We start from the raw sequence: 26,148 nt of genomic DNA, 5'->3' as shown, positions 1-26,148 counted from the left end.
AACTCGATATTCACTCTGGATTTTAGCTTTTCTTTATTCTCAAACTTCTGAGAAACGTGCATCTCTTTAAATGCTAAATAGTCTCCCATGTTCTAGACTCGAGGCTCTAACTACACCTGTTATACTGCTCAACAAAGTGTGTATTAGAGCTGTCTTTTTTAAAATGACTGCCTGCTACTGCTGGAAACAATGTGGAATTGTGGAGACAAACCAGAAGAATAAAACTGAAGTTAACTAAAAAACATCATACATGGTTCATAACATAAAAGTCAAACGCTTTTTAAACTATGCACTTGGTCATTTTAAACCCGGTGAACTGTAAATGGGTTACCATCAAGAGAGAGGCCTGAGCGCAAGTTGTGTTGGATGATCTTAACCAGGTCACTGCGATTGTTGGTCTGAGGGCACCAGATCTCTGTGAAACGATTTCTTAAGGCTGGAGAGAGCTGTGAAGAAACATACATGCACAAGTATAATCAGATAACACCTATGTAAAGTTCCATCTCACACCTTCAGCACATAAATAAGTCCATCATCATGACTTTGTGTTTCACCAGCCACTCTAGGTATAATATGTGCAATGTACAATAAAAGGCAAAGTTTAATGTTTGTGACAGATCTGTACAACAGGTCTAATTTCTGCAATATTCAGATATTTTGTGCAGTGTAATGCTGCATAAAATATGTGTGGTAGGTTTAAAATGTTCAATGCGTGTTTTCTGGGGCTGTGACTTGCAACAGTTCACGTGATGCGTTTGTGTCTTCTTTGTTTTTGTTCTATTATAAATGTGGAAGCAGCTATTTTGTGCAGCATCAAAGTCTAACAAAAACTTCCCTACAGGAAAAACAGTAGCTTGTACCATTTTGCATCATTTCATCACCTCTTTCTTGCCAAAGTCTCCTCCAGGGTTCATGGTGGCGACCAGACGGAAATTTGCAGCTGCTTTTATCAGCTCCACGTCACCACGATCTCCGCTGCCCTTCTCTGCCAATACAAGGGACTTCTCCGTCTCCAGAACACTGGTAGCAAACAAACACACTATCAAAGGTCAAAGCTTGTGCAGTGTTTTTAAAATTAAACGTTGGCAAGTTTACGCTCAGAGGAACTTTTCACATTCCAAAAAGTCAATTCTGTGCATTTCCTTACCTGGATGACTGAGCGTGCATCAAGACATAACTTTTCTTAAGTACCAAACAAGTGAACGCTACAACTACAAGCAATCGAGTGCAAATACAACTTAAGGTTGTATGTTAACAATGTTAACTTAAGACTTTTTGACCAACAGGACTCAGAAAGCTTGGGTCAACAACTCTCTTTCGGTTTCTGTTCCACCTCCACTGGCTCCCCCCAGGGCTGTGTGCTCTCCCCCTGCTCTTCATCCTCTACAGCGATGACTGCAGATCCACACAGCCCAACTGTCACCTGGTGAAATATGCTGACGACACAGTTCTCCTGTCACTGCTGTCAGGCCCCTCACAACACCACGGGCCCACTCTTCAGGAGTTTGTAGAGTGGTGTGACAGCTCCAAACTTAAACTGAACGTGAGCAAAACCAAAGAGATGGTGGTGACCTTCTCCAGTAGGCAGAGGGATCTGGCTGCTTCAGTCACCACCACCATCCACGGGAAACCAGTGGGGGTAGTTGAGGAGTACAAATACCTGGGAACCATCTTTGACAACCTCCTGAAATTCTCTGCTAACACAGAGGAGATTCTCAGGAGGTGCCACCAACAGCTATACCTCCTTAGGAAACTCAACTCCTTTGGAGTCAGCACACCCATCATGATGACTTTTTACTATGCCTTCCTGGAAAGCATCATGGCCTTCTCCATCACCTGCTGGTTCCACTCCCTCAGCCTTCAGAACAGGAACAGACTGCATCAGTGTGCTCTAAAATCATTGGCCTGCCTGTCAGAACGCTGGCACAGGTTTTCAGCCAACAGGCCCTTAGACAGGCAGCCAAAATCATCAACAACCCCTCTCATATTCTTCACCCCGCATTTCAATGGCTCCCCTCCACTGCATTTCCTGCAGGACTGAGAGGAGGAGAGCCACCTTTGTCCCCAAAGCCACTCTGCTTTTTAACTCCAGCCGATAAGATCATTTCCCACACCAGAAACATAAACTACACTCTTCTTATACTACCGACACTTTATTCACTTTTAGTCACATTACAGTTATTTATTCACCTTTCAGTCACTTTAATTTTAAAACTATGTAATTTTAAAACTGTGTGTATTTATCTCACTCTTATTGCCTGCTTATGCCCTGTCCTTATCTTCAACGTCATGCTGCTCTGTTGTATCTTAATTGCTGATTCTGATTAAGATATAATGTTAATGCTATTTGTGAAAATACCCAAGATCCCAACATATCACTATTCTATCAGTATAATAAAGACATATTTATTCTGTTATGATCTTGCTAACTCTAATTTTCACAAAGCATTTTGGGCCACTTGATAAGGTTTTTTGTTTAATTGTTTAAGTTAATGTGTTAAGTACAAACAGCCTCCTATATAGCAACTTTTCAGTGGCAGAAAAAAAAATACTGATTACTAGGTAAACTTCAATTTGCAGCATGTATAACATTCAGAACAAAATACTGCAAAATACTACTGTACAGTTTTTCTGTTTTCTAAAGCATCTAAACAGTTTTCTTCTTTTATTTTACTTTCTTAAGCTGCAGGGTTGTTGACCCTCAAGATAAGTGTAGATATGGAACATGTATATTTTGTGTGGGTACCTGTTGAGTCTCTCTAGGACAGAGTCGTCTGCCAATGAGATTTCATCCATGAGGAAGACACCTCCCTCCTTCATGGCTTGTACCAAGGGCCCATCATGCCACTCAAACAGTCTGCCGTCCTCCCCGTCATTCTACACAGACATGCACAGATATTTAGTTTAGTTTAGAAGTTTGTGCTTCTACACTACTAACCAGGATTTTCTTTATAATGTATCAACATCAACACAAGTCCAATTTAATAATAAGAATTTACAGAAATGCATCACAGATGTATAATTATATATATATATATATATATATATATATATATATATATATATATATATATATATATATATATAGAAATATGTAGTTAACTTTCTAAGTTAACTAACTAACCCGCCCACCCCACCCCAGTTGACATGATGGGGGCAAGAATCTTTCCACTTTTTGAATGAGATGAACAACAGATTCAGATGAACAACTTTCAGTACTGTGGAGAACATATTTTCCCTCCACATTTTGAATATCACTAGCGGTCCCAGTGAGGACTTATCACTACCTGATGTGTATGTCTGACAGGCCGGAGTCCTCCCAGGAAATCAGATGTCTCCATGTGGAGGTGACAGTTGACTGAAAAGAACTTCTGTCCAGCCAAAGCAGCAAACAGCTGACAGATGGTGGTCTTTCCACATCTGGTGAAGGAGCAGGAGCACATACAAAACACATGACATTAGACATTTATGTATAAAAAAAAAAAACGTATATGCACAGTAAACATGAAGACATGACTCTCACAAATCTGTACATTATGGGGTTGCTATAGCTCAGGAGTTAGAGCTGATCAATCAAGATCCTGAACCCCCAAGATGCTCCCCAATGTGTTCAGTGGATGAATATATGTGAATGTAAGATAGAAAGCACTTAAGTGTAGGAACAGAGACTGACTGGAGTTGCACTTTCAAACTGACTCAATTTACTTGGAGTTCAAAAACTACCTGGTATGTCGGTATATCATCTAATGGAAAGCATATGCGAGAACCCTAAAACCGGTTCTAGTGGCTCAGCATGGGGAAAAGAATCACAATCCTCTACACTATGAGTACACTGTTTATATTTCTTTATATTATAGACTATAAAGTTTGTATGAAGGTTGAATTCAGTGAATTAATCAAAGCATCGTCACCTCTGCTACACCTGATATCAAATTATGACCATGGGCCCCACAGCCACACACTAGTCTGTACTTTGAATCCATCACAGTAGAGTCTTTTAAATAACACGATTAGTCTACCTTTGGTTGTTATACACCACACTTCGCAATATGAAAATAGGATCATCTTTCGTGTATTAGGCCCATAGGGATGTGAAATAACAAGTCCCCTCAAATTTGTTCAAGCGAATATAACAAGTCTGTTTTGAAAATTTGAGTAGAAAGTTCAGATATTTATTTAACCTCCTGAGAGTTTAGTATTTTGGTCTAGACAACCCAAAATGTGATGTCCACATATGTGGACGCCAGGTCCTAGGAAGTTAAAAATATAGAGTGAAAAATTAAAAGGTTGTCAGAAAAAAAAAATACTCTAGCACAGATACCTAAAAATTATACTCAATTAGAGTTAAAGTATTTCATTACTTCCCAGATATTAAGAATAATATCTTAATATTACCCCGTGTTTCCTACAAGCAGGACAGACTCGCCAAATCGCAGCGCTCGACCGAGGAGCACAGCCAGTCTCCTCATGTCCTGTGTCCACACCACATGTCGGAACTCCTCTGGGACTCCAGCAATGCTGTCGATGAAGGGACCTGTTGAGATCATCAAACAACACGACACTGTGTTGATCACGAGCTTAGTTAAAACGACTTTTTTGTGTTCTAATATAATAAGCACAGTACAACAGTAGTCGCCTCAAGGCAGCGGTCGCTGTGATTTGGCGCTACCCATGTACTCCGCCCATGTACACAATACTGGTTACAGGCTTTCAACATCATACTTAACTCTGTTCACTGTATCTGAATTCTAAATGTCAGTGCATGAAGCAGATGCTGCAGATTTTAAGCAAGTGTATATTACAGTGACACCTGCCATTGTTTTTACAAACAGATAAAATCAGCAATGTTAAGTATTCCATGTCAACTAAAATGTTAACAGTTAACATTGAAACCTGAGAGAAAGTGCATGCAACTTGAGTGCTGCTATCATTAAAGTAATGTAAGCAGACTAAACACTCACTAAATACTAGTGCAAAGTAAGGAAAGTGTCAATGGAAAATTGTACTTAGTAGTCAGTATAGTCTTATAATGATATATATATTGTACTATTCTTAGTTAGTGTATTGTCTGTCTTGTCTTAATGTTGGTTTATAATGGAGCACTGTAACAAAAAATAATTTCCCCCAGGGATCAATAAAGTATTCTGATTCTGATTCTGATATAAGACCCAGGAAAACCGAGTCAACGATAAAAACGATAACAAAATAACGCTGAAAACCGATAAAAACCCTGAAAACCATACATTTCACACCTGAGCCTCAACTCTCCAAACGACTCACGGACCGGTACCGGTCCGAGGCCCGGGGGTTGGGGACCAGTGTTTTAGAGTACATCTCTTAACAGAAAGTATCATCATTGGTGATGAAAATGTCATGCAATACGTGACTCACTGAACTGGCTGGCAACCTGTTTCTGAGAGAACAGATATTCCGGGTTCACCGTTCGTTTGAAGTGCTTCTCCAGGATGGACAGGATGATGACCTCTTCTTCAGGTTTTCTCACACGTCCTGCCAGAAGCATATACCCTGTCGGGGAGTGAAAATTTCAATTTAGGGTCTCTGTGTGGAAGTGATTTAATGGGTTGTTTAATGAGCCTCACCATCATCTGCTAAATGCTGCAGCCAGTCCCGAGAGGCCTCTGCCTGTTCCTCCAGCCTGTAGCGGTCCGCCCAACGGAAAAGATCTCTAAGGGTGATGAAGCCCTGTTTGCCTGCAAACACTGAGGATCCTTTGCGCAAGGACTGTAGAACAATTAGTCAGGATCAACGAGAACAGGCAAGTAATAGAAAGATACGAGTAGACGCGAGAGACAGTGCAACACTTACCTGAAGGTCTTGCATGACTTTCACTAGCTTGGTGCAGTAAGATGGGGGAAGGCTGCACCTCTGATGAAGGATGATCTCCAGCTCTGCACTGGGAAGCTCATCAAAGTGTAGCTCCACAAAGCGATTCCTAAAAGCCCTGGAGAGCACCTAGATAGTGTTGCATAGAATATATATATGTATGATGAATACACACGTTCTGCCAACTTTTTTGTGTGTGTTTTCATAAAAAGGCCTGTCCGTACCTTTATGATCATGTAAAATCTTCATGATTTCTATCCAAATAATATTTCACTTCACAGCTACTTTATCCATCTTCCTAAGCTAAAGGAATGCTATACCTTTCTACCACCGTAGAGACCAGGGGGATTCTGGGTAGCAAACAGCATGAACCTGGGGTGAGCACTGATGACTTCCTGAGTTTCAGCCATAAAGAGTTCTCTGTTGTCGTCCAACAATCTGTTGAGGGCCTCCAGAACATCAGTGGGGGCCAGGTTCAGCTCATCTAGGATGATCCAGTAGCCTTTCCTCATAGCATCAATAAGAACGCCTTAATCAAAGACAAATAAAATTAGCCATGTGGACTGGGGCCGAGCTACTTCACATTAGCAGTTAAGGTAATTAACTGTGATTCTCATTTATTAGCAATTTTTATTCTCTGACAGTTTCCCAAATGGTTTGGATGCTTTGTGAAATAGAAAGTCTTGATTTTTATTTACATTATTCAGCTTTTTCAGAGGAGGTCTTGAGGGAAGATCTATAGTAAGCCTCTGGATACAGTCCAACCTCACACGTGTTGCACAAATTTACAGTCTTTTGTTACCTCGTTTCAGTTTTTTTCCCTTTTACATGTTGCTTCCATCAGATTCAAAATGACGAAGTATATAAATGTCTCAATTTCAACATCTGTTACCTTTCTTCCATTTTACAATAAATATAGTTTTAAATTATGAAACTAAATGTTGTTTGTTTTTCGTTCACACTTCATTTTATTAAGCCTTAAAAAACTGGGTATTTACATACAGAGAAAACCTTTCAAGTTTTCAATGCATTGATTTTTTTTTCCTCTTTTGCAAGTCACATGACTGCTTCGCTCTTCATTGCTGTGAGTTACTCTTTACAGGACAACATAATGCAGCTTCTTATTTTTCTTTGCACAAAACACTGCCATTGGGACAGGGAACAGAGTCGATAGGCGTTTATCTTTCCTAGTCTTACTGACCATTACAAGTCGCATTTAACTATACAGTGATTTATTCTGCTCACTTTAAGCTCCTTCTGTCCCTTATTCTCAGCCAATTAAGAATCCCCATTTAACCCTACATGCATATGTTTGGACTGCACGAGGAAGCTTGAGTAACTAGACAAAAACCATGCAGGCACGGGGAGCATGAAAAAGCTGATTCCCTAGAGAAAAGCCCCAGGAGTCTTGTAACACTATTTTAAATGCTCATACCCTCTTTAAACACCAGCTTGCCCCGGTCATCTGATGAGTAACAGCCAATGTACTCCTGGACATCGGTGTGCTCATGGTTGTTGATTCTCACACACTGGTTCCCGGTGGCAGCAGCGAGCCACCTGATCAAACTGGTCTTCCCCACAGATGTCTCTCCCTGGATCAGCACTGGGTGAGTCCTGTAAAGCCAAAGCAACATTTGTGACGTTATTTCCTGACTGTATGAAATTAACCTTAAGAGCAGCTAAGTGGTGAAGGACCTCTGAGTTATAAACAAAACCAAACAAAATGCTTTGAACCTTTTCTGTTTGTGACAACAGAATACATTGAAGAAGATGGAGTCAGACTCAGGAACTTTGTGCTGTGAGGCAACACTACCAACTACTGGCCGCCTCCTGTTGCACACATATTGTTCACATTTAAAGCCTGTAACAAACTGGTATGATTTTCAACTCAAAAATCTTTATAGTTGTGATATGCACTGGCCCCAAAATTCTAAAAGTAAGAAGTGATGTCCTCACCATTCACATTTAAGTCTGGCATGTTAATGTTGCGTAGGAGCAGAAAGGAATAGACAAATGTATCGCTTTGGAGAAACACAGGAAAGCTGATGGCTGAATCACAGCTCTTTCTTTCCACTGTTATAAAAACATCAAAGCCTCCTGTTTGGTAGGCCACTGACTGCAGGGCAATTCAGTCCAACCACAGATTTGTCCTGATGCACTCTGGTGCATCATTTACTGAAGGGCCTGAATTAGCTCTGTCAACATGAATATCTAGAGATTTATAGATGAAACCATTGATTCAGGGGGGAACATTGTACAAGGGGTCAGATTGGGTGATAGCTCACCCTGCAGACACCACTCTGGCAAGGTCGCGAAGGTTCAGCTTGACTGAGGGAGTGAGAATGTAGCTGGGGTCGAGACCTGGTTCCATCTCCCCCTGGGAAACCCAATAGCCTTCCATTTCAACACAGGGTCGGCCTGAGGGTGCCGGGATGGACTGTAGGAAACACAGTGCACAAACATTTTACAGAAAGGTTGCATATAATTATGCCTCCGTATCACTTCGCCCTAAACTGGTAAATGATAGCACGTTTCTACTCTGAGCACTCAAAGTGTTTTATACAACTTGCCTCATTCAGCCATTCACACAAGCACTTTTTGCTTTGAGTGCTACATCTATCTAACATTCACACGTTCATATCTTGCCCAAAGATATTTGGCACGCACGTCTTGTATTAGGGATCGAACCACAAAGCTTCTACTTAGTAGATGGTCTGCTCTACCTCCTGAGCTACAACAAGTCACTTTTCAGAACTTTAAAATCCATTTTAGCTCATGCTTGTTAGAAAAGAGAAAGAGCACATATGAAGTGTGTTGAAAGTGATAACGTCTTTGGTTTGTGGTATCTTCATCTAAGATTGTTTTATGCATACACACACACACTTTTTGGGGTTTTCTCATCATTTTTTTAAAGCACCTCTGATAAGATCTTACTTGTTTCAGACACTTTGTGTTTCCCATCAGGATGTGCTGACACACCAGTTTCTGGACCACAGGGTGGGAGCTTCTGTCCAGCTGAGTGAGGAAGCTCAGGCAGAACCCCTGCACACAAGACGCAGTTGAAGAACAGGTATAACAAGTACAAAAACATCAAACCTTCAAATACTAAAATAATAACAATAATGATTAAAAAACACAGGGCATTAAACAAAACTGACCATTCTCAATATGACTACTTATAAATAAGAGATCTGGTTCCCACCTCATAAAGTGAGCGCTGCACGTTGTTACAGGGGTTTAGCGCCACATACTTCAGGGCCCTGCACAGAGTCCGCAGACTGTAGTGGGGTCTGTGGCCCCTTCCATCCACCAGACGTGAGCTTGCTTCCTTTCGTACTGTCAGATAAAAGCTGCAAAGAAATACATTTGACAAATAAGCCATTCAAAAGGTAGTGTAAACCTACAGCTCACACACACTTACATATATATCCTATCCTAAAGCTAAAAGTGTCAGAAGCCGAGGGTGAAAAAAACAACAATAAAATGTAACAGCAAGCTTGTAACGCAAGCATCTATGGCAGTTTGATTATGATGCAATTAACTAACCCAAAATGAGTAAGGATGTTTGTTTGATGACTGCATCAAAAACACAAAAGGCAAACACGCTCTTGAAACTACGCTCTACCTATTCGAGTCCACAATGCATCAGGCTGCATATAGCATCAACAAAGAAGGTATATTGTTGGATGGTGTACAAAAGAAATACACTCGTTCAGCAACGTCTTTAAAAAAACGATCTTTTAAAAGTTCAAGCATTTATAAGAGCCAACCTTATAATGCCACTGATGACACTTCGATGTGGATTTAAGCACTTGAGGTAATCTGAAATCAGGATCCTCAGGTCAGCTTCATTCTCCAGCTCCTCCACATACAGCTCAGTAAACCTAAGCGAAACATACAGAGGTTTAGAAATGAAGCATTGTTCCCATTTTGGAATTAATTCTTGTATAATAAAGGAAGGAAAATAGAACATTTGATCAAAAACATACACATGCTTACTTAGATTTAAAAATATTTGTATAGAAATATACATATAATATATAAAAACAAATACTTTTCGATCAGTCGAGCATTATGCCTGTGGCATAAAGCTTCTTGCGTAGTCTGCAGCGCTGCATAGTCTCACCTGTTTCTGAGGCCCAGAGGCAGGTTCCTCTTCCCAACATCAGTAGCTGGGTTCATACAGGCAAAAAGCCGGAAGTCTGGGTGGCGTACTAGGGGCTCTACTCAAAAAAAAACAAACAAAAAATTACAGAGTTCTAACTTTGGAAGTATTTAATGAAGGCTTTCAAAAGGGGGCAAGGTAATGGCAGTCCTCACCGGTGTCTCCACGATCCAGCAGTACTAGAGATCTGGTGTTGCCCTCAAGAAGTCCACTCAGACACTCGAGGGTCTCTGCTGCTGCCAAGTTGATCTCATCCAGCAGGATCCAGTGGCCCTTCTTCACTGCCTGAGCTAATGTTCCCTATAAAGCAAAACACACACAGGTAAGGGTTACCACGCTCTGATCCCCGAACATATGTGTGGTTATTTTTTTAAGTCTTTACCTCCACAAAGGCAAAGACCATGGCTGTCTCACAGGCCCTAATCTGCTGCTGGGTCTGATTAAGTTTTGAAGCCAGTGCCTCCCACTGCTCCTGCAACAAAGCAGCTGCACGGACACAAACACGCACACGCAGGAAAACGTCAGTGTTTTACTCTAACACAGCCGGTGTAACCATCTAGTAATTCTGGAGCACTACCATCTGATTTCTCTTGCAGCTCCTTAGTGAGAGCAGACTTGCAGACGTGGTCCATGAGTTTAAGCAGATCCTGCCAACGCTTGCCTCTGAAGCAGGTTTGCACGTGACCGAGGAAGGTCAGGTTCTGCTTTCTCGAGTAGGTCTGGGAGAACAGGTCCTCGAAGGCCTCACGCAGAGGGAGCAGGATCTGCTTTATGTCCACTGGCTTGTACCTGTTATTTAAAAGAAGAAAAAAAAAAAAAGGAAAAAAGTTTAAGCTAAGAAGAAATCATCAAAAGAAATTACTGGGACGTTTTGGGTTTTTTTACTACTTAATAGAGTTTGGCACCAAAGTGTTACCAAAAGAATGACTTAAAACCAGTGGAAAAGATTTATTTTTTTATTTTCACAATTTGGGTTTTGTTCTTTGCTACAACTAAAAGATTGATGTATCCATTCGTATTGAGAATATGACACTGATTTAAGCTCTGGTCCATCCAGTTTTTTCCTTGATAACCTGCAATAACCCATAGTGACATTCCACTTCAAGAAGCCAAACCTGAGAGAGGTCAAGCAGGTTGTCAAGGCAAGTAGAAGTACCTCAGCACCAGGTCCAAGTGGAGTCTCCTACATTGTCTACATCAAGTGGCCCAGACTCCATCAAGGTTAGCTGGAGGATAGGAAAAGTTGCACAGCAGTGGAAATATGAAGAAGATGTCACTGAACAATTTGGAATCGCCTCACTCCTCGACTTTGAGGGGAAGATATACTTTAGCTTTGTTGCCAGATACATAGAATCCCTTTTAAGCAATCCATATATCGACACTGCTTCAGCGCTCCATGGGTATTAGATCATCGATCAGACAGGAAATGTCATTTAGCTTATCCAGGAGGGAAATGCTGACCTTGCAGTTCTGCGATTTGACCTTGCCAATGCTCATGGGACAGTCTCACACAAACTGGTGGAAAGCACACTCGTTCAACACATATTCAAGACAAGATCAGAAACCAAATTTTGGACTATTACAGCTGCTTCAGTTACAGTAAAGACGGCTGGACCAGTAACATCTGCTTTCTATGGGCTAGATTAGGGAATAATCATTGGGTGTACCCTCTCAGAGATTTTGTTTATTTTGACCATGAATATGCTTGGCCCCATTTTGGGCCCCCAATGAGGGCTTTCATGGACAATCTGACAGTGATCACAATATTGACTCCTGGGATAAAATAGATCCATCAAGGTCTCAAACACCTGATCAACTGGGTATAGATGGACTTTATGACAACCAGGTTCTGATCTCTAGTTGTGTAGAAGGGCAACATATGCACTAGGAGAAGTCCAAATTCAATCAATACCTGGGAAGCCAATTAAGAGGAAAGGCCTGGATGTATCAGCAGGTGGTTTACCATGTCCCATCATTGTGGTGGGGGCCTTTGAGAAGATTATCAAGATCCTGCACAGGTGGGTTGGGTTTTTTCCTGCAGTCTAACACTGCAAGCAGCCTTTCGAAGGAATTCATGGATATTCAGGCAAGTGCTGTTGCTGTAGAGAGAGTCTCTTTGGCTAGCATAGAGGTGAGGAAAAGCTGGAGGTGGAGGGCTCAGGAGGGTGTTGATCAGGTGGACAAGTGGCTGTGACACAGACAGCTGGTGGGGACAGTTGCAGTAGGATGGGCAGGACCTGGCAGCACCCCAAGAACTCAACATGTCAGTTATCCCAGAAAGAAATCCAAGCATGGGGGGAGAAGGATGCAGGATGGTTGGGATGAAAAGCAAGGAATATGGACTAGATGGGCGCAGGCAATAGACCAGAACATCTTGTGTTCAGGACTATTGGAAGGTCAAATCAAATCAAGGTTCAGTCAGTGAACGATGCCCTCCCAAACCTAACCAACCTTTCCTCCTGGGGCCCGGCAGAGAACTGAAAATTATTAGCATATGTGTTAAGCTGTTAGCTCTGGGAGAAGGATGTTATTAGTGGCACCCTGACTAGGTGCTGAGTTATTACAGAAGATATCAGCAGATCTCTCAACAGGTTACACTAGGCAACAAAGCACTATTGTTTTTGTCAAGGCTAGAGAAAAAAGAAACAGGATACAAGAGGACTTCTGACAACAGCTCAGGCCTGGCAGTTGGAAGGCTAACCTAAGGAGACAGCTCGAATTCCCTGACACAGTAGTTGTGACAACCAGGCCTGACATATCGAGGCAGGTGGCCCTGCTGGAACTGACTGTACCCTTAGAAGAATGCATTGGAGAGGTATTTGAGAGGAAGAGGGCCAAGTATGAGGAGCTACTCCATTGATGTCAGCTGTCAAGGTTTTGCTAGCCAGTCTATCTACTAGGTCGTCAAGTTACTTGAGATCAGCAGACTGCACAGCAAGAGAGCCATCTTGCACATCACCAATATACCTGAGAGGCCATCAAGATATGTGTGAAAAGGCAGGACCCATGGACAACACAATTTATTTAGACACAAGCTGGGGACTAACTACGCTAGCTAGGTCATCAGGGTGAGGATGTATAAACATGAAAGTCCTGAAAGACCCAGTGACAACCCATTATATCACTGATGATGTATCTAGGACACACTGTAGGGTGTGCATTAATAGACTTTGAGATGCCTCTACAACTCCAGTCAAGAGCCGGTTACTCTTCATCATACATAATGCAAAGACACTATCAGTAGTCTTCATGGATCAGTAGAAAAACTACTGGAGGGACTTAATCAGATGACTGTTGTTGTGAATTGCAGCTATTTACATTGCTATGATAAAACATTTGTCCACTTCGTGACTTTTTTTTAGCATATTTGTAATACTTGGATGTTTCATAGCTTCAAAAAAATGTAATATTAGAGAACGATAACCTGAGTAAATACAAATATTGCATTCTTAAATTACGATTTCATTTACGAAGGGGAAATGAGCTATCCAAGCAATAACAATAATAATAATAATAACAATAACAATAATAATAATAATAATGGATTGCATTTATATAGCGCGTTTCTAGGCACCCAAAGCGCTCTGGCCAACAACAGCAGGTGGTAGGGTAAAGTGTCTTGCCCAAGGACACAATGACCAGGACAGAGAGAGCAGGGGGATCGAACCGGCAACCTTCCAGTTACAGATGAGCTTCCCAACCCCCTGAGCCACGGTCGCTCCCACAATGTGAATGACTCATTGCCAGTTGTCACAAACACTTGACTGCTGTTCTTATCTATATAGTTTTAGTGACAGAGTATTATTTTTATGCAATTAATGCACAGTTGCTGTGTGACTCACCCTCCAAGCAGATCTGCGGTATCACTCTGCTGGTTCATGTTCACAACCCGCAGCCTGTGTCCTGGATTGAACAAATAGGAAATATTTCAAATAGGATGAACCATTCACAGAGCTTTATGGAGATAATTGGAGTTTAAAGACATAGTGACAGGGGGAGGGAGGGTTCAAACCACCAGTGAGCCACAGCCAAGTTTTATCTTTGCGCAAACCTGAGCTCACCTGTGATTCTAGCTAGTTGTTGTACAGTAGAGGTCTTTCCAGTTCCAGTCTCCCCCACCAGAAGAACCGGCTCTCCCTTGGCCACACACACTGCCAGTTGTTCAAGTAGCACGGCAGATGGTCGTGTAGCAGCAAATGTGTGGTTCTCCCTGTTTAAAACAACACATTAACAGTTAATATTTGCACATTGCAGAAAAACAACAAAAACACTTTTTGTGTCAACATTGAAGTTAATGTTCACCCACATAAACACGTGGATGCAAAAATATTACACTTTTGCATTCGGCCCTTATATAACTGTTGCAAGAGCCTGGTTTGCATTGCCGACTTGGGTGTCTACTTTTCGCAGATGATGTGGTTGTGCTGGCTTCACGGTGGTGGCCTCCAGCTTGAGTGTGAAGTGGCAGAAATGTGAATAGCACTTCCAAGTCTGAGGCCATGGTCCTCAGCCAGAAAAGGGTGCATCACCCACTATGGATGAGGGATGAATTAAACTCCCCTCCACTTGATGCAGTGGAGTTTAAGTACCTCTGGGTCTTGTTTACAAGTGAGGGGAGCGGGAGATTGACAGATGGATTGATGCAGTGGTTGCAGTGATGTGGACCCTGTACCGGTCCATTATGGTGAAAAGAGAGGCGAATTTAAAAAAAAAATCTAAATCAAAAAGCTCTCAATTTACCGGTCGATCTATGTTCCTGCCTTCACCTATGATCTTAAGCTCTGGGTAGCAACCAAAACACCGTGGTACAAGCGGTGGGAATTTTGAGTTTTGAGGGTGAGAAGCTCAGCCATCCAGGAGGGGCTCAGAGTAGAGCAGCTGCTGATCCACATCGAAAGGAGCCAGGTGAGGTGGTTCGGGCATCTGACAAGGATGGCTCCTGGGTGCCTTCTAGGTGAGGTGTTCTAGACATGTCCCCCCGGACCAGTCTCAAGACACCCTGGAGAGATTACAGTCACTTTTCCCATTTGTACCTACTCTGGTCGCTCACCACGGTTTTCCCTTAGGTGGTAGCTTTTTTAGTACGTATCCCAATGGGGCCCCGAGCAACCTCGGATGATCACATCAGTGGATTAGCTAGTCACTTGATGAGTCATGAAAGCATCTCCTTCATGAAAATCAAAACCGCCACTTTTGAAACCTGGCAACAGGGAAATCGCCGTGGTCCCCAAGTTTCACAGAAAGCCACAGACCGAGCAGGTATAACATCACCTGGAAGTCCACCTTTGTCATGGCGTTCAAGTCGCAGACTAATTACATCACAGGACACTTGACCATGTTGCTATAACCACCCCACACACATTAGGTGGTACTCGATCGTAATGGAAAACAAGTCAAAGTCGCATCCAGCCAATCTGAGTAGGAACGAATGAATAACAAGCATTTTTTTCCTTTGATAAATAAAATCATCATTTACATACAGCATCTTGCTGTTTTTAGAAGTCATCTACATCTAATATTAAAGTCAGTTTAATGACCTGAAACATGACAAAAATAAATCAGAAAAGGTAAATACTTTGTCACAGCACTTTATATCGTGGAAACATAGAAAGGATTTGCCAGAGTAGGATGTCCCACTTACACACTCAGCTGAACTGCTTCAGTCTGTTTCCGAATCAGAGTCACTCTGCCCACTGAGGCCTCCAGCTCAGTTAGCAAGATGCCAGGCTGATACATCTGACAGAAGTGCTGGGCCTGGAAAAAAGCAGATGCCACAAATTAAAAACCAAGATTACAGTTAAATTGGATTTCAGTGGCATCAGAATGGTCCTCTATCCAAATCTGAAACATATGCTTCAAACTGCTTTCATTTACCATAAAACTGTTCACTCAAATACCTTCTCTCTGGAGATGTTCAGTTTGCTTCCAATGATCTCAGCCATTCGCAGTCTACTTTCGGGATGAGACAGCATGGCTGTGAAGCAGTCGAGAGCCTGAGGGAGACAAAGACCAGAAAATGACTCAATTGACAGAGTAGCGCTTTATAAAAAATGTGGTTAATCACAGCCAATTCATTATTAAACAAGGTGGTGCAATCCTTTTCCACACAGGGCCACACAGGTTTCTTTCTTCTTTTTTTCCCCTTAATGATAAAACACCCTCATTTAGACATTTACTTGCCTTATCTTTTTCTAATATCAAAATTTGTTTCGTGATCTAAAACATCTCAGTGTTACAAACATATAAAAAAAAAGAAAAAAGAAAGAGGAAATTAGGAAGGGGGCAAATACGTTTTCACACCACCGTATGTCGCATGTAGTTAGTGATCTAGTTAACTGTGTTCCTATGATTTTAGCCAAGCAGTTAGAGAAACAACTAACTACATAGCTATGGAACAGGGACAATTTTGTCCTGCCAGAGTAGGAAGATCACCAGTACTCTTGTTCATCTCATGTGTCCCTTTCATGCCGAAACTATCCAAAATGTCTATTGCGAACAACATCCTACGATTCAGTTACTACACAGTAAATGATATATTCTCATTTTCATAGTCACTGCATAAAAAAAATAAATAAAAAATAAATAAATAAATAAATAGAAGGTGTTTCAAGGCTGGCTCTGAAATACGTGGATGAGTCTTGGAGGTTACAACCGTGTATTGGTTTCTATGGTAATATCGTCTGGCATGTGTATGAATGAAACATCCATATGTGATCATTTTCATAAATTGAATTCACTGACCTCTAGGAAGACATGTTGTGCTGTAGCTGACGAGGTGCAGTCAAAGTTGACGCTGATTCGCTCACACCATTTCAGCAGGTCCCTGTAGAGTGATAATGGAGAAGTATCCAGAACATATTTTTTAGACTTCTTATCTTTCTAACCTGATTTTGGTTGTCACAACAGACACGGGATCACAAATTTTCACCCATCTACCAAACTAAAAGAACGTGGAAAGAACACAGAAATTTCAATGAGCACTTTAGTGAGTCCGCTTTTACTTAAATGCACTGATGTGACCTGATTAATCTGTGATTCCAGTTTCCTGCTCTAAGGACATTTTAATCAGTAAACTATGGATCGCAGCAAAGAGTTTATTGAAAACCAGTTCATCACATGAAGACTGAACTGCAGACTGGATGGAGGGGATAATGTGATAGATTTAAGACCATAAATTCCATGGTCATGGTTCTGCGTATGCCCCAAATGGCTGCGATGACAATACAGCTTTTGTGGATTATAGGCCAGATGTTCAAGAAACAACGTATATCAAAACCCCATGATCCTATATGCAGTGATTGATCTTTAATGATTTAAAACAAAAAACAACAACAACAACAACAACAACTGGGTGGCACAGGTTTACATTTATTTTGGATTTTCTCTGATCTACACATGGTCAAAAGTATAACATACTGGGTCAGAAGTATAACCCACTAACATTTGGTTAAATGTCACCTTCAACAGACACTGGGGGCTTTGGGAAGTCCACTGCAGAACCTTAATGTTAGCCTGCTTTGTCTGTTCCAGAATCAGTTTTGATGCGCTGCAATCATTGAAACATCTAGTTTTTTGTTTCAGCTGTCGGGTTGGGGTGAGTTGGTTTGTGTACCTTTAAGTATGTTAAACAACCGGCGTACTTTAATTAATAATAGATGTTATTAAAACTGGCAGCCTTAGTCACCAGCGGATAAAATTCAGTGGAATTTGATGTTTTTAGTGCCACAGGTCAATTTGATGTGTTGATTAGAATTTAAATGTTAGACAAAGGAAAAAGGAGAAGAGAGAGCAGCAAGCTGGGGCTCACCTCAGTGAAAGCGCCCTCAGCTGTGTGCTTTTGTCGTCAGAGTTGTGCTGCTGGCTGTTGTCAGGCATTGGAGGGCTGTTTGTGTCCAGCTCAGAGTGTCTCTCCCCAGTCAGCTGGCAGAAGATTTCCAGGAGATGGTCTGACACCACAGACAGCCTCGGATATCTACTAATGAGCACCTACATACACGAGGGATAGGATCAGCTTGAAACAGATACAACAGAACTTACAGCAGGAATGCACGATGGAGAAAAAAAAAAAGATTTAGGATTTTTATACTGCAAAAAAACGGATTAAAACCCTGTAGCAAAAGCATCATTTTTGACTTGCTGACCAGAAATCTTAAGTTTGTCCCTAACTGCAGCAGAAAAGATCATCTCAAAGTTTCTAAATATCCAAATCGATGAAAATATACAGGCTTTGACTCCTATGACTTCCATGTGTCCGAATATCATGCAACTTCATAAGTAAAAGGAAAAAAACGATGCTTGCTGCTGCCTGATTTAACTTGCTTGAATTCCTCCTTGGTAAGGTGCTAGGTGTTTTTAATTAAGCATTTTTAAAGACATCCCTCTATCCAATCAAAAAAAGTTGTGTGCGTCTTCTAGACACAGCAAGTCCTTTTAAGAACAAGTACGGTTTCATGAGCGTGAAGGAGATACCAAGGGATGGACCATTATACAAGGAGAGGAGGAGTTCCCTTACTGGTTAAATAAAACACTAATTGTAACACTAAAGCTAATGTCTTGTTTTAGAATACAGGCACATATTTTTGCAAAAAAAAGGGAATCTACTGTTGAGTGCGCATGCGCCAACCAGCGTGCAGCCTGTTACAGTCGCTCCTGCTTTTCTCTTAGTTTAGCTCTTTTTTCTTACGTATTCTTTTTTTTTTCTGACTTGTATTTTCCTCCGTTTTCTATCTCTTACTCAATCATGTGGATTGAGAGAGTTTTTGTTCTTCTGGTGGCCGTGGAACTGTTACTTTTATCATGGAACGGGACCGCGGCACATCTCCTACACGCACGGACTGTTTACTCCAGAGATCAGCTGATCGCCCTGATGCCGGCCGGCTCGCTGGCCAGGCCCGCAGAAGTACCAGCTGAAATTTGGAGGAAAACACATCGGGGATGCAGAGGTCAAGGACAGAAGAGAAGAAAAAAGGTGACGGTGAGACAGCGGAGGCTCGAAGCGAGGAGGAGGTTTAAACCGTGTCTGCCGTCTATCGTGATGGGAAATGTGCGATCGTTGGCAAGTAAAATCGACGAGCTCTCAGCACTGGTACGGAGTCAGAGGGAATACCGAGAGTGTAGCCTGATGTGTTTCACCGAATCATGGCTGCACCAGGTCATTCCCGATGAGAATGCTTCAGTGGAAGGCTTCCACACTGTTCGGGCGGACAGGGACAGCATCGCTAGCGGTAAGCGTAAAGGAGGTGGGCTTGCTGTTTTAGTTAACAACCGGTGGTGTAACCCTGCCAACATAACAATCAAAGAAAGGATTTGTTGCCCGGACACTGAACTGTGTGCTGTTGGACTCAGGCCGTATTATTTACCCAGGGAATTCTCTCACGTCATCTTGGTGGCTGTTTATGTTCCCCCCTCTGCTAACCCCACAGCTGCATGTGACACTATCCACTCTGCCATAGCTCGGCTACAGACTCAGCACCCGAGTGCCTTTATTGTGATCTCGGGTGACTTCAACCATGTATCACTGGACAATACACTACCAACATTCAAACAATATGTGGACTGTCCCACCAGGGGAGAGAAAACTTTAGACTTACTGTATGCTAACGTCAAGGATGCATACAGCTCCTCCTCCCTCCCCCCACTTGGTAGGTCAGATCATAACCTGATTCACCTCACCCCCCGCTATGTGCCAATTGTGAGGAGGGAACCTGTGACCACCAGGACTGTTAGGAGGTGGTCAGAGGAGGCAATAGCGGAACTACAGGGCTGTTTCGAGGTGACCGACTGGGAAACACTCTGTGAGCCTCACGCCGAGGACATCAATGGGCTTACTGAGTGTATCACAGACTACATAACTTTCTGCACCGACTCCATTGTTCCAGCTCAGACTGTTCATTGTTACCCAAATAACAAGCCGTGGGTGACTAAGGACATCAAAGCCCTCCTCAACAACAAGAAGAGGGCTTTCAGAGGGGGCAACAAAGAGGAGGTGAGGAAGGTCCAGGTGTTACTAAAGGACAAGATCAGAGAGGCTAAGGACAATTACAGGAGGAAGCTGGAGTGGAAACTCCAGCAGAACAGCATGAGAGAGGTGTGGAGGGGCATGAAGACCATCACTGGATTCAGGCCAACCAACAGCAGGGGAGCTGAGGGAGGTGAGAATAGAGCCGACGAGTTGAATCTGTTTTTCAATAGATTCGACACCACAGTGTCTGCTCCCACCCCCACAACCTCACCTGCAGTCAGCCTGGAATCCAGAGCCACACCACTGTGCCAGCCTCTCTCTTCACATGTTGCCTCCTGTGAGATTCCTGACACCCCTCCCCCACCCATCACCTTCACTCAATACCAGGTTGAGATGCAAATGAGGAGACTTCACTCAGGCAAGTCTGCTGGACCAGACGGAGTGAGTCCCCTTGTCCTCAAGGCCTGTGCCCCCCAGCTGTGTGGAGTCTTTCATAAACTGTTTATGCTGAGTCTGAGTCTGCAGAGGGTCCCGGTGATGTGGAAGACATCATGCCTCGTCCCTGTACCAAAGACGCCTCGTCCCAGTGGCCCCCAGGATTACAGGCCCGTGGCACTGACCTCCCACATCATGAAGACCCTGGAAAGGCTCATCCTGGACCAGCTGCGACCCATAGTAAGACCACATCTGGATCCCCTTCAGTTCGCTTATCAGCCTCGTCTCGGAACAGAGGACGCCATCATCTACCTGCTCAATCGTGTCTACACCCATCTGGACCAGCCGGCGAGCACTGTGAGGGTCATGTTTTTTGACTTTTCCAGTGCTTTCAACACCATCAGGCCGACCCTCCTGGGTGATAAGTTAGCAGCGATGCAGGTGGATGCTTCTCTGGTGTCCTGGATTGTTGATTACCTGACAGGAAGACCACAATATGTACGTCTCCCACAGTGTGTGTCTGACAAGGTGATCAGCAACACAGGGGCACCACAGGGGACTGTCCTCTCCCCCTTCCTCTTCACCCTCTACACCACAGACTTCAGCCACTGCACAGAGACCTGCCATCTTCAGAAGTTTTCTGATGACTCTGCGGTGGTTGGATGCATCAGCAGGGATGATGAGACAGAGTACCGGGCTGTGGTCGACTCCTTTGTCACGTGGTGTGAGCAGAATCATCTGCAGCTCAACGTGGCAAAGACCAAGGAACTGATCGTGGACTTCAGGAAGACCAGGAAACACTTGACCCCTGTTTCAATCCAGGGGGTCAGTGTTGACATTGTGGAGGACTATAAATACCTTGGAGTACACATTGACAATAAACTGGACTGGGCTAAAAACACCACAGCACTTTACAGGAAGGGCCAGAGTCGTCTCTATTTTTTGAGGCGACTGAGGTCCTTCAACATCTGCCAGAAAATGCTGAGGATTTTCTATGAGTCTGTGGTGGCCAGTGCGATCCTCTATGCTGTTGCATGCTGGGGGAGCAGGCTGAGGGTCGCAGATGCCAACAGACTTAATAAACTGATCCGTAAGGCCAGCAATGTTGTGGGGATGGAGCTGGACTCCCTCAAGGTGGTGTCGGAGAGGCGGATGCTGTCCAAGATAAAGACAATGTTGGATAACACCTCCCACCCACTCCATGACATGTTGGTCAGTCACAGGAGCTCGTTCAGTGAGAGACTGAGATTACCGAAAAGCACCACTGAACGACACAGGAAATCATTCCTGCCTGTGGCCATCTCCCTGTACAACGCATCCACTTAACACACTGTTTGCTGCTACAACTACACATGTTTCTTTTCCAAATATTTATTTATAAGTGACTTATGTATGTATGTATGTATATATATGTATATATTGTACTATTCTTAGTTAGCGTATTGTCTGTCTTGTCTTAATGTTGGTTTAAAATGGAGCACTGTAACAAAAAATAATTTCCCCCAGGGATCAATAAAGTATTCTGATTCTGATTCTGAAACCACAGTGAAGTTAAACATGAAAACCCTCCCAATCACCTTCTTCAGCTCTTCTCGTGTCATGTTGCCCATTTGCAGCTTCGTCCAGTACTTGTCCAACAGCACTGCATGGGAGTTCTGGGGTCTGTGCCAGCTTCCACCACTACAATACATCCTACAGTCCACAAAACACAAGTTACTTGCTACTAAAATCTGACAGGCCAGTGTTCATTGAAACATGCATTACTCTTTAGTACATCTCAATTGTACATACAGTTTGAAATGATTAACCGTACATAGGATTACACATCCCAGCGTCACAAAGCACATGTGACAGGTTCAGTAGTCATATCAGAATTTCATATCCCTTAACAAATCGCTGTAGTCTGACCTTCTGGTTGCAAAAAATTGGAATCCAGGCGCAACATCAATGCAGTCCTCTCGCCCCGGAATCATCAGCTTTTTATTCTCCATCAAAGGGAGGAGCGCAGATATCTGAGAGAGAGGGAAAAAAAAAAAAAGAACTTTTTTAGGGCTAGTTTTTTCCTTGCCAGTGACAACTCAGTGGTGTAACGGTTAGCAGTGTCATCTTGACAGCAACAACTTGATGGCTCAAACCCCCGACTAGAGAATTTCTATGTAGAGTTTGCATGTTTTCCTGCGTGGCTTTTCTCTGAGTACTCTAGCTTCCTCCCATAATCCAAAGACATGCATGTTAGGTTAATAGGTGATCCTCAACTGCCCATGGATGCTGGGCCAGAATGAAACACACTACCAATGTAAAATGGGACTTGTAATCTTGAGAACTTTGTTTGGATGCTTTATAAATACCAGTCCATAGTTTTCAATTCATTCATATTTAAAAAGGTAGGGTATTTACTCACCACATCCAGAGGAGCATGGTCAATGTCCTCCAAGAGGATCCACTGGCCTGAAGACACGGCTTGTGTTAGTGTTCCAGGCTGCCATATAAACTTCCCTGGTATATCAGTGCAACGGTACATTCCCAGGAGCACCTGTGATATAAAACAAGGACATTTTGAAATGTTCAGCCTTCAGACTAAATGAGTTATTAGAAAACTCAAAAAAAAGTTTGTGAAACTAGAAGAAACACCTTCAATTCAATTTTATTTATACAGTGCCAAATCACAACAACAAGGTGCTTCAACAAAATATCATCAAAAAAAACCAAAACAAAACACAACATCAACAAAATATTGTGAATATTACATCAACAGTGGCCAGGACGTTCTGATTTGAGTACATATGGGTGCAAACCTGCAAATCCTACAATTCTGACAGTTTGTAAAATGTTTGTTTTATATATTAAATGTCAAATATAATGCTTCATCACTTCCTATAGAACCATAAGAAACAACATGTTTTTTCCTTTTATGTCTCTCACCTTGCTGTCAGTTTGATCCCCAAGCTGCACCTTGAGGATCTCCGTAGTTTTGGCATGTCCGGTGACAGCAGCCATAAACTCTACCAAAGCAGTTTTACCGCATCCAATAGGACCCTCGAGCAGTACAGGTTTCTGGGAGGCCACGGCCAATGCCAGTCGTCTCAGATTGCGGCAGGTTGAGTCAACCAACACCAGATCCTTTTGATTAATCTACAAGTAGAAACCAATATTAGGAAAAAAAAAAAAAAAAAAGCAGAGACAGATATATCGCAAAGATTACCTACCTGTTCAGGCTGCCTAGGAACTATCCTGGGTAGCACAACACCACAGACTGCCACTACATTCTGCGACAAGTCCTCTGATACCACCTGGCCTCTAGTAAACTTGTTGGCCTTCTCTTGGCACCACGTCACATAGCCCTGATTGGCTAAAACCAGGGCCTTCTCAAACTCCAGCTGCTGAGTTTCTTCCAGACCCCTAAAGAAGCATCAATGGTAAAGGGATGTAGCGCCACAATATCAGATTTACAATTCATGACTGTTGTTGATAAAATAAGTTCAGACATGTGCATAAATATGTGGAAAAAATAAAGAAATAACAGCAATGACACTATAAGGCTGTGTCCTATATTTTTGTTTATTGTGAAATGTATTTATATAATACAAGTATATGTGTTTGTGTGTATGTAACAGTAGCATCCCATTACAATAACACATTTAGACTGCGAATGCGAATGGCTGGGTCAAGTGTCCACACCAAACACACGGTACATACTTCATTTTCATGTGTAGGATCTCATCACTCGTCAGCACCTTCCTCAGGAAGATGGTTTTCTGGTTATCAGTCATATGAGAGACCAATGCTAAACAGTGGGCGGTGTACCTGTTAGAGTGACAAGTGACATTAACTGTAATTTGCAGGTCAAGTACAAAACAAAGAATAAATGTTGACTGTTAAATATAATAGCATTGGCTATAAATTACTGGTTAATATTTTGAGCAGTTAAACCAGAAAGTGATTCGAATAGCAACACTAATGTGCTGATAGCATACTTTTGGCTTTGTCTAACAGCATTTTGCGATTAAATCTTCAAGTAAATATAATCCTACGTTAATTGCTATGACAAAATATGCAATTAAATTATAGATACTAACCAATTTGTGATGATTACAAAGGGCTTCTATCCAAATATAATATCTTTGGTAAACGCTAACATGTAGAGGGTAACATTCTTTCTCTCGTTTTGCATCTTTTGTCCGTCCAGTAATGCTTTCATTTGGAATACTGGCTCAGGATTTTGGATTGAGAGTGGAATGACTTATATCTTATATCAAGACAGGCTCCATGCTTTAGCATTATGCACTCAAATCAATTTAATACATCTGAAGTCAACTTTTTGAACTTAACACTAGCTGTGACTAAATATGTGCAAGTATTGCAACTAGTTGATTTTGTTTATTATGATTTATTAATGACTTTACGTTGTAGCAAAAGCCTTTGAAACAACTAAGCCAGATGGAGTAGCCAGCTAAAGAGTGCTCTTCTCCACCAACCTGAGCGTGCAGCCGAGTCAGTCCTGACAGGAGAAGGCTCCACCTTTATTTCCTTAAAAAAAGCTTCCCGTTTTTGTTTTTTTCCAGGACGCTTTTCCCCATATTGAAAATCCAATATCTATATCTAATGATATCTAGGTCTAAACATGACGCAGGCACATACCATCGCACCATGACATCACTGGTGAGGAGAAGGGACATGCAGGGGCTCCAGTCCCAGAGCATTCGGAACTTGGCACAATCACTCTGGAGGAAACGCAAAGTGGCACCCATTAGGTCACGCAGCTTCATCCTTCTGGGGCCATACTGCACAGCTGATGACTCTTCACTGGTGAAGAAGAGCCTCTGAAACACCGGAGGGGCATTGTCGAAGTACCTTGCACCAAACCTTGAGGAGAGGTGCTGAGAGTTAGTCAGGATACACTGTTTACTTTACTGTGTAAGAGTGTTACAGCACAAATGAAGATCAAGAGTCTCTAGGTCTGCACTGGGTTAATGAGCACAGGATTTAATAAGACAAACGTCAGCACCAGTAGTTTTCTCAGAACACTTACGTTTGTGCGTCAGGACTGATGCTGAGAAGCTTGCTGAGGGCCACACACAGGCGCTCATGGAGGTCATGGTTGATGCTGCCTCCAGCTTTCACCCTCTCAGCATTGCGCTCCAACAGGTCCAGTGTCAGAGGACGCAAGTGCCGTGCAATCAGTAGAGTATAATCCTTTTCTAGCAGCAGCTGAGCCAAACAATCCAGAATACACTGCCTGTCCTGCTGGCTCCATATCTGAGGAGACATCACGTGGGCCACACGTTTTACTATCAACCCAAAATAATTAAATCCTGTGGGTTACCGAGCCTGAACGTAATCTACAGGGTCGTGATCGCTAACACGTAAAGGAAAGGTTAACGATGCAGAGTCTCAATGTGAACATAAACACATTATTTCCATCATAATATGCTCAGGAAATAACAAATCTTACCTGCTTTGCTAGGTACTGGCTCAGCTGGCTGTGACTTTTGTCAATATGTCTCGCTATGGTGCCTAGTGATGACAGACTCAGTACTAAATTCTCCATCTTCTCAAATGTCTTTTCGTGGAGGGCTACAGCAAACACCAGCCTCTGGGATGTGTTGGCGATAATGTTTCCCTGCTACTGAAGAAAACTGAGAGGTTCATCACTCGCGTGTATATCTCAATACACAAACACGTTCTCTGGCGTTAAAACGCCATCCACATGTGAGTGAAGCCAGACTCCTTCCGGGTCAACTTC

At 42.6% G+C, this 26,148-nt stretch overlaps 1 protein-coding gene across 2 annotated transcripts in view; it reads right to left on the bottom strand.

Annotated features, from left to right (window-relative positions):
• mdn1 (midasin AAA ATPase 1) overlaps window positions 1-26,146 on the bottom strand; it is a 62,992-nt gene extending 36,846 nt beyond the window's left edge. For both annotated transcript variants that reach the window (XM_026142918.2, XM_026142919.2), the window contains exons 1-33: window positions 25,858-26,146; window positions 25,435-25,661; window positions 25,044-25,268; window positions 24,102-24,209; window positions 23,612-23,804; window positions 23,328-23,537; window positions 22,807-22,938; window positions 22,314-22,417; window positions 21,983-22,097; window positions 17,817-17,995; window positions 16,751-16,832; window positions 15,907-16,002; window positions 15,651-15,763; window positions 14,071-14,219; window positions 13,852-13,912; window positions 10,587-10,798; window positions 10,392-10,495; window positions 10,165-10,309; window positions 9,971-10,067; window positions 9,615-9,728; window positions 9,047-9,194; window positions 8,779-8,886; window positions 8,130-8,281; window positions 7,280-7,458; window positions 6,165-6,373; window positions 5,827-5,973; window positions 5,601-5,742; window positions 5,392-5,526; window positions 4,396-4,534; window positions 3,288-3,420; window positions 2,747-2,877; window positions 882-1,020; window positions 332-446 (exon numbers count right to left, since the gene is read on the bottom strand). In XM_026142918.2, the coding sequence (XP_025998703.2) occupies window positions 332-446; window positions 882-1,020; window positions 2,747-2,877; window positions 3,288-3,420; window positions 4,396-4,534; window positions 5,392-5,526; window positions 5,601-5,742; window positions 5,827-5,973; window positions 6,165-6,373; window positions 7,280-7,458; window positions 8,130-8,281; window positions 8,779-8,886; window positions 9,047-9,194; window positions 9,615-9,728; window positions 9,971-10,067; window positions 10,165-10,309; window positions 10,392-10,495; window positions 10,587-10,798; window positions 13,852-13,912; window positions 14,071-14,219; window positions 15,651-15,763; window positions 15,907-16,002; window positions 16,751-16,832; window positions 17,817-17,995; window positions 21,983-22,097; window positions 22,314-22,417; window positions 22,807-22,938; window positions 23,328-23,537; window positions 23,612-23,804; window positions 24,102-24,209; window positions 25,044-25,268; window positions 25,435-25,661; window positions 25,858-25,953 (4,639 nt within the window). In that variant the 5' untranslated portion in view covers window positions 25,954-26,146. The remainder of the gene's footprint in view (window positions 1-331; window positions 447-881; window positions 1,021-2,746; window positions 2,878-3,287; window positions 3,421-4,395; window positions 4,535-5,391; window positions 5,527-5,600; window positions 5,743-5,826; window positions 5,974-6,164; window positions 6,374-7,279; window positions 7,459-8,129; window positions 8,282-8,778; window positions 8,887-9,046; window positions 9,195-9,614; window positions 9,729-9,970; window positions 10,068-10,164; window positions 10,310-10,391; window positions 10,496-10,586; window positions 10,799-13,851; window positions 13,913-14,070; window positions 14,220-15,650; window positions 15,764-15,906; window positions 16,003-16,750; window positions 16,833-17,816; window positions 17,996-21,982; window positions 22,098-22,313; window positions 22,418-22,806; window positions 22,939-23,327; window positions 23,538-23,611; window positions 23,805-24,101; window positions 24,210-25,043; window positions 25,269-25,434; window positions 25,662-25,857) is intronic.
• Window positions 26,147-26,148: the final 2 nt, after the last annotated feature.

Source organism: Astatotilapia calliptera, chromosome 15, assembly GCF_964374335.1.
Source record: "Astatotilapia calliptera chromosome 15, fAstCal68.1, whole genome shotgun sequence".
In the NCBI taxonomy this organism is placed as follows: Eukaryota; Metazoa; Chordata; class Actinopteri; order Cichliformes; family Cichlidae; genus Astatotilapia; species Astatotilapia calliptera.
This window is presented reverse-complemented; position numbering and strand designations above follow the sequence as displayed.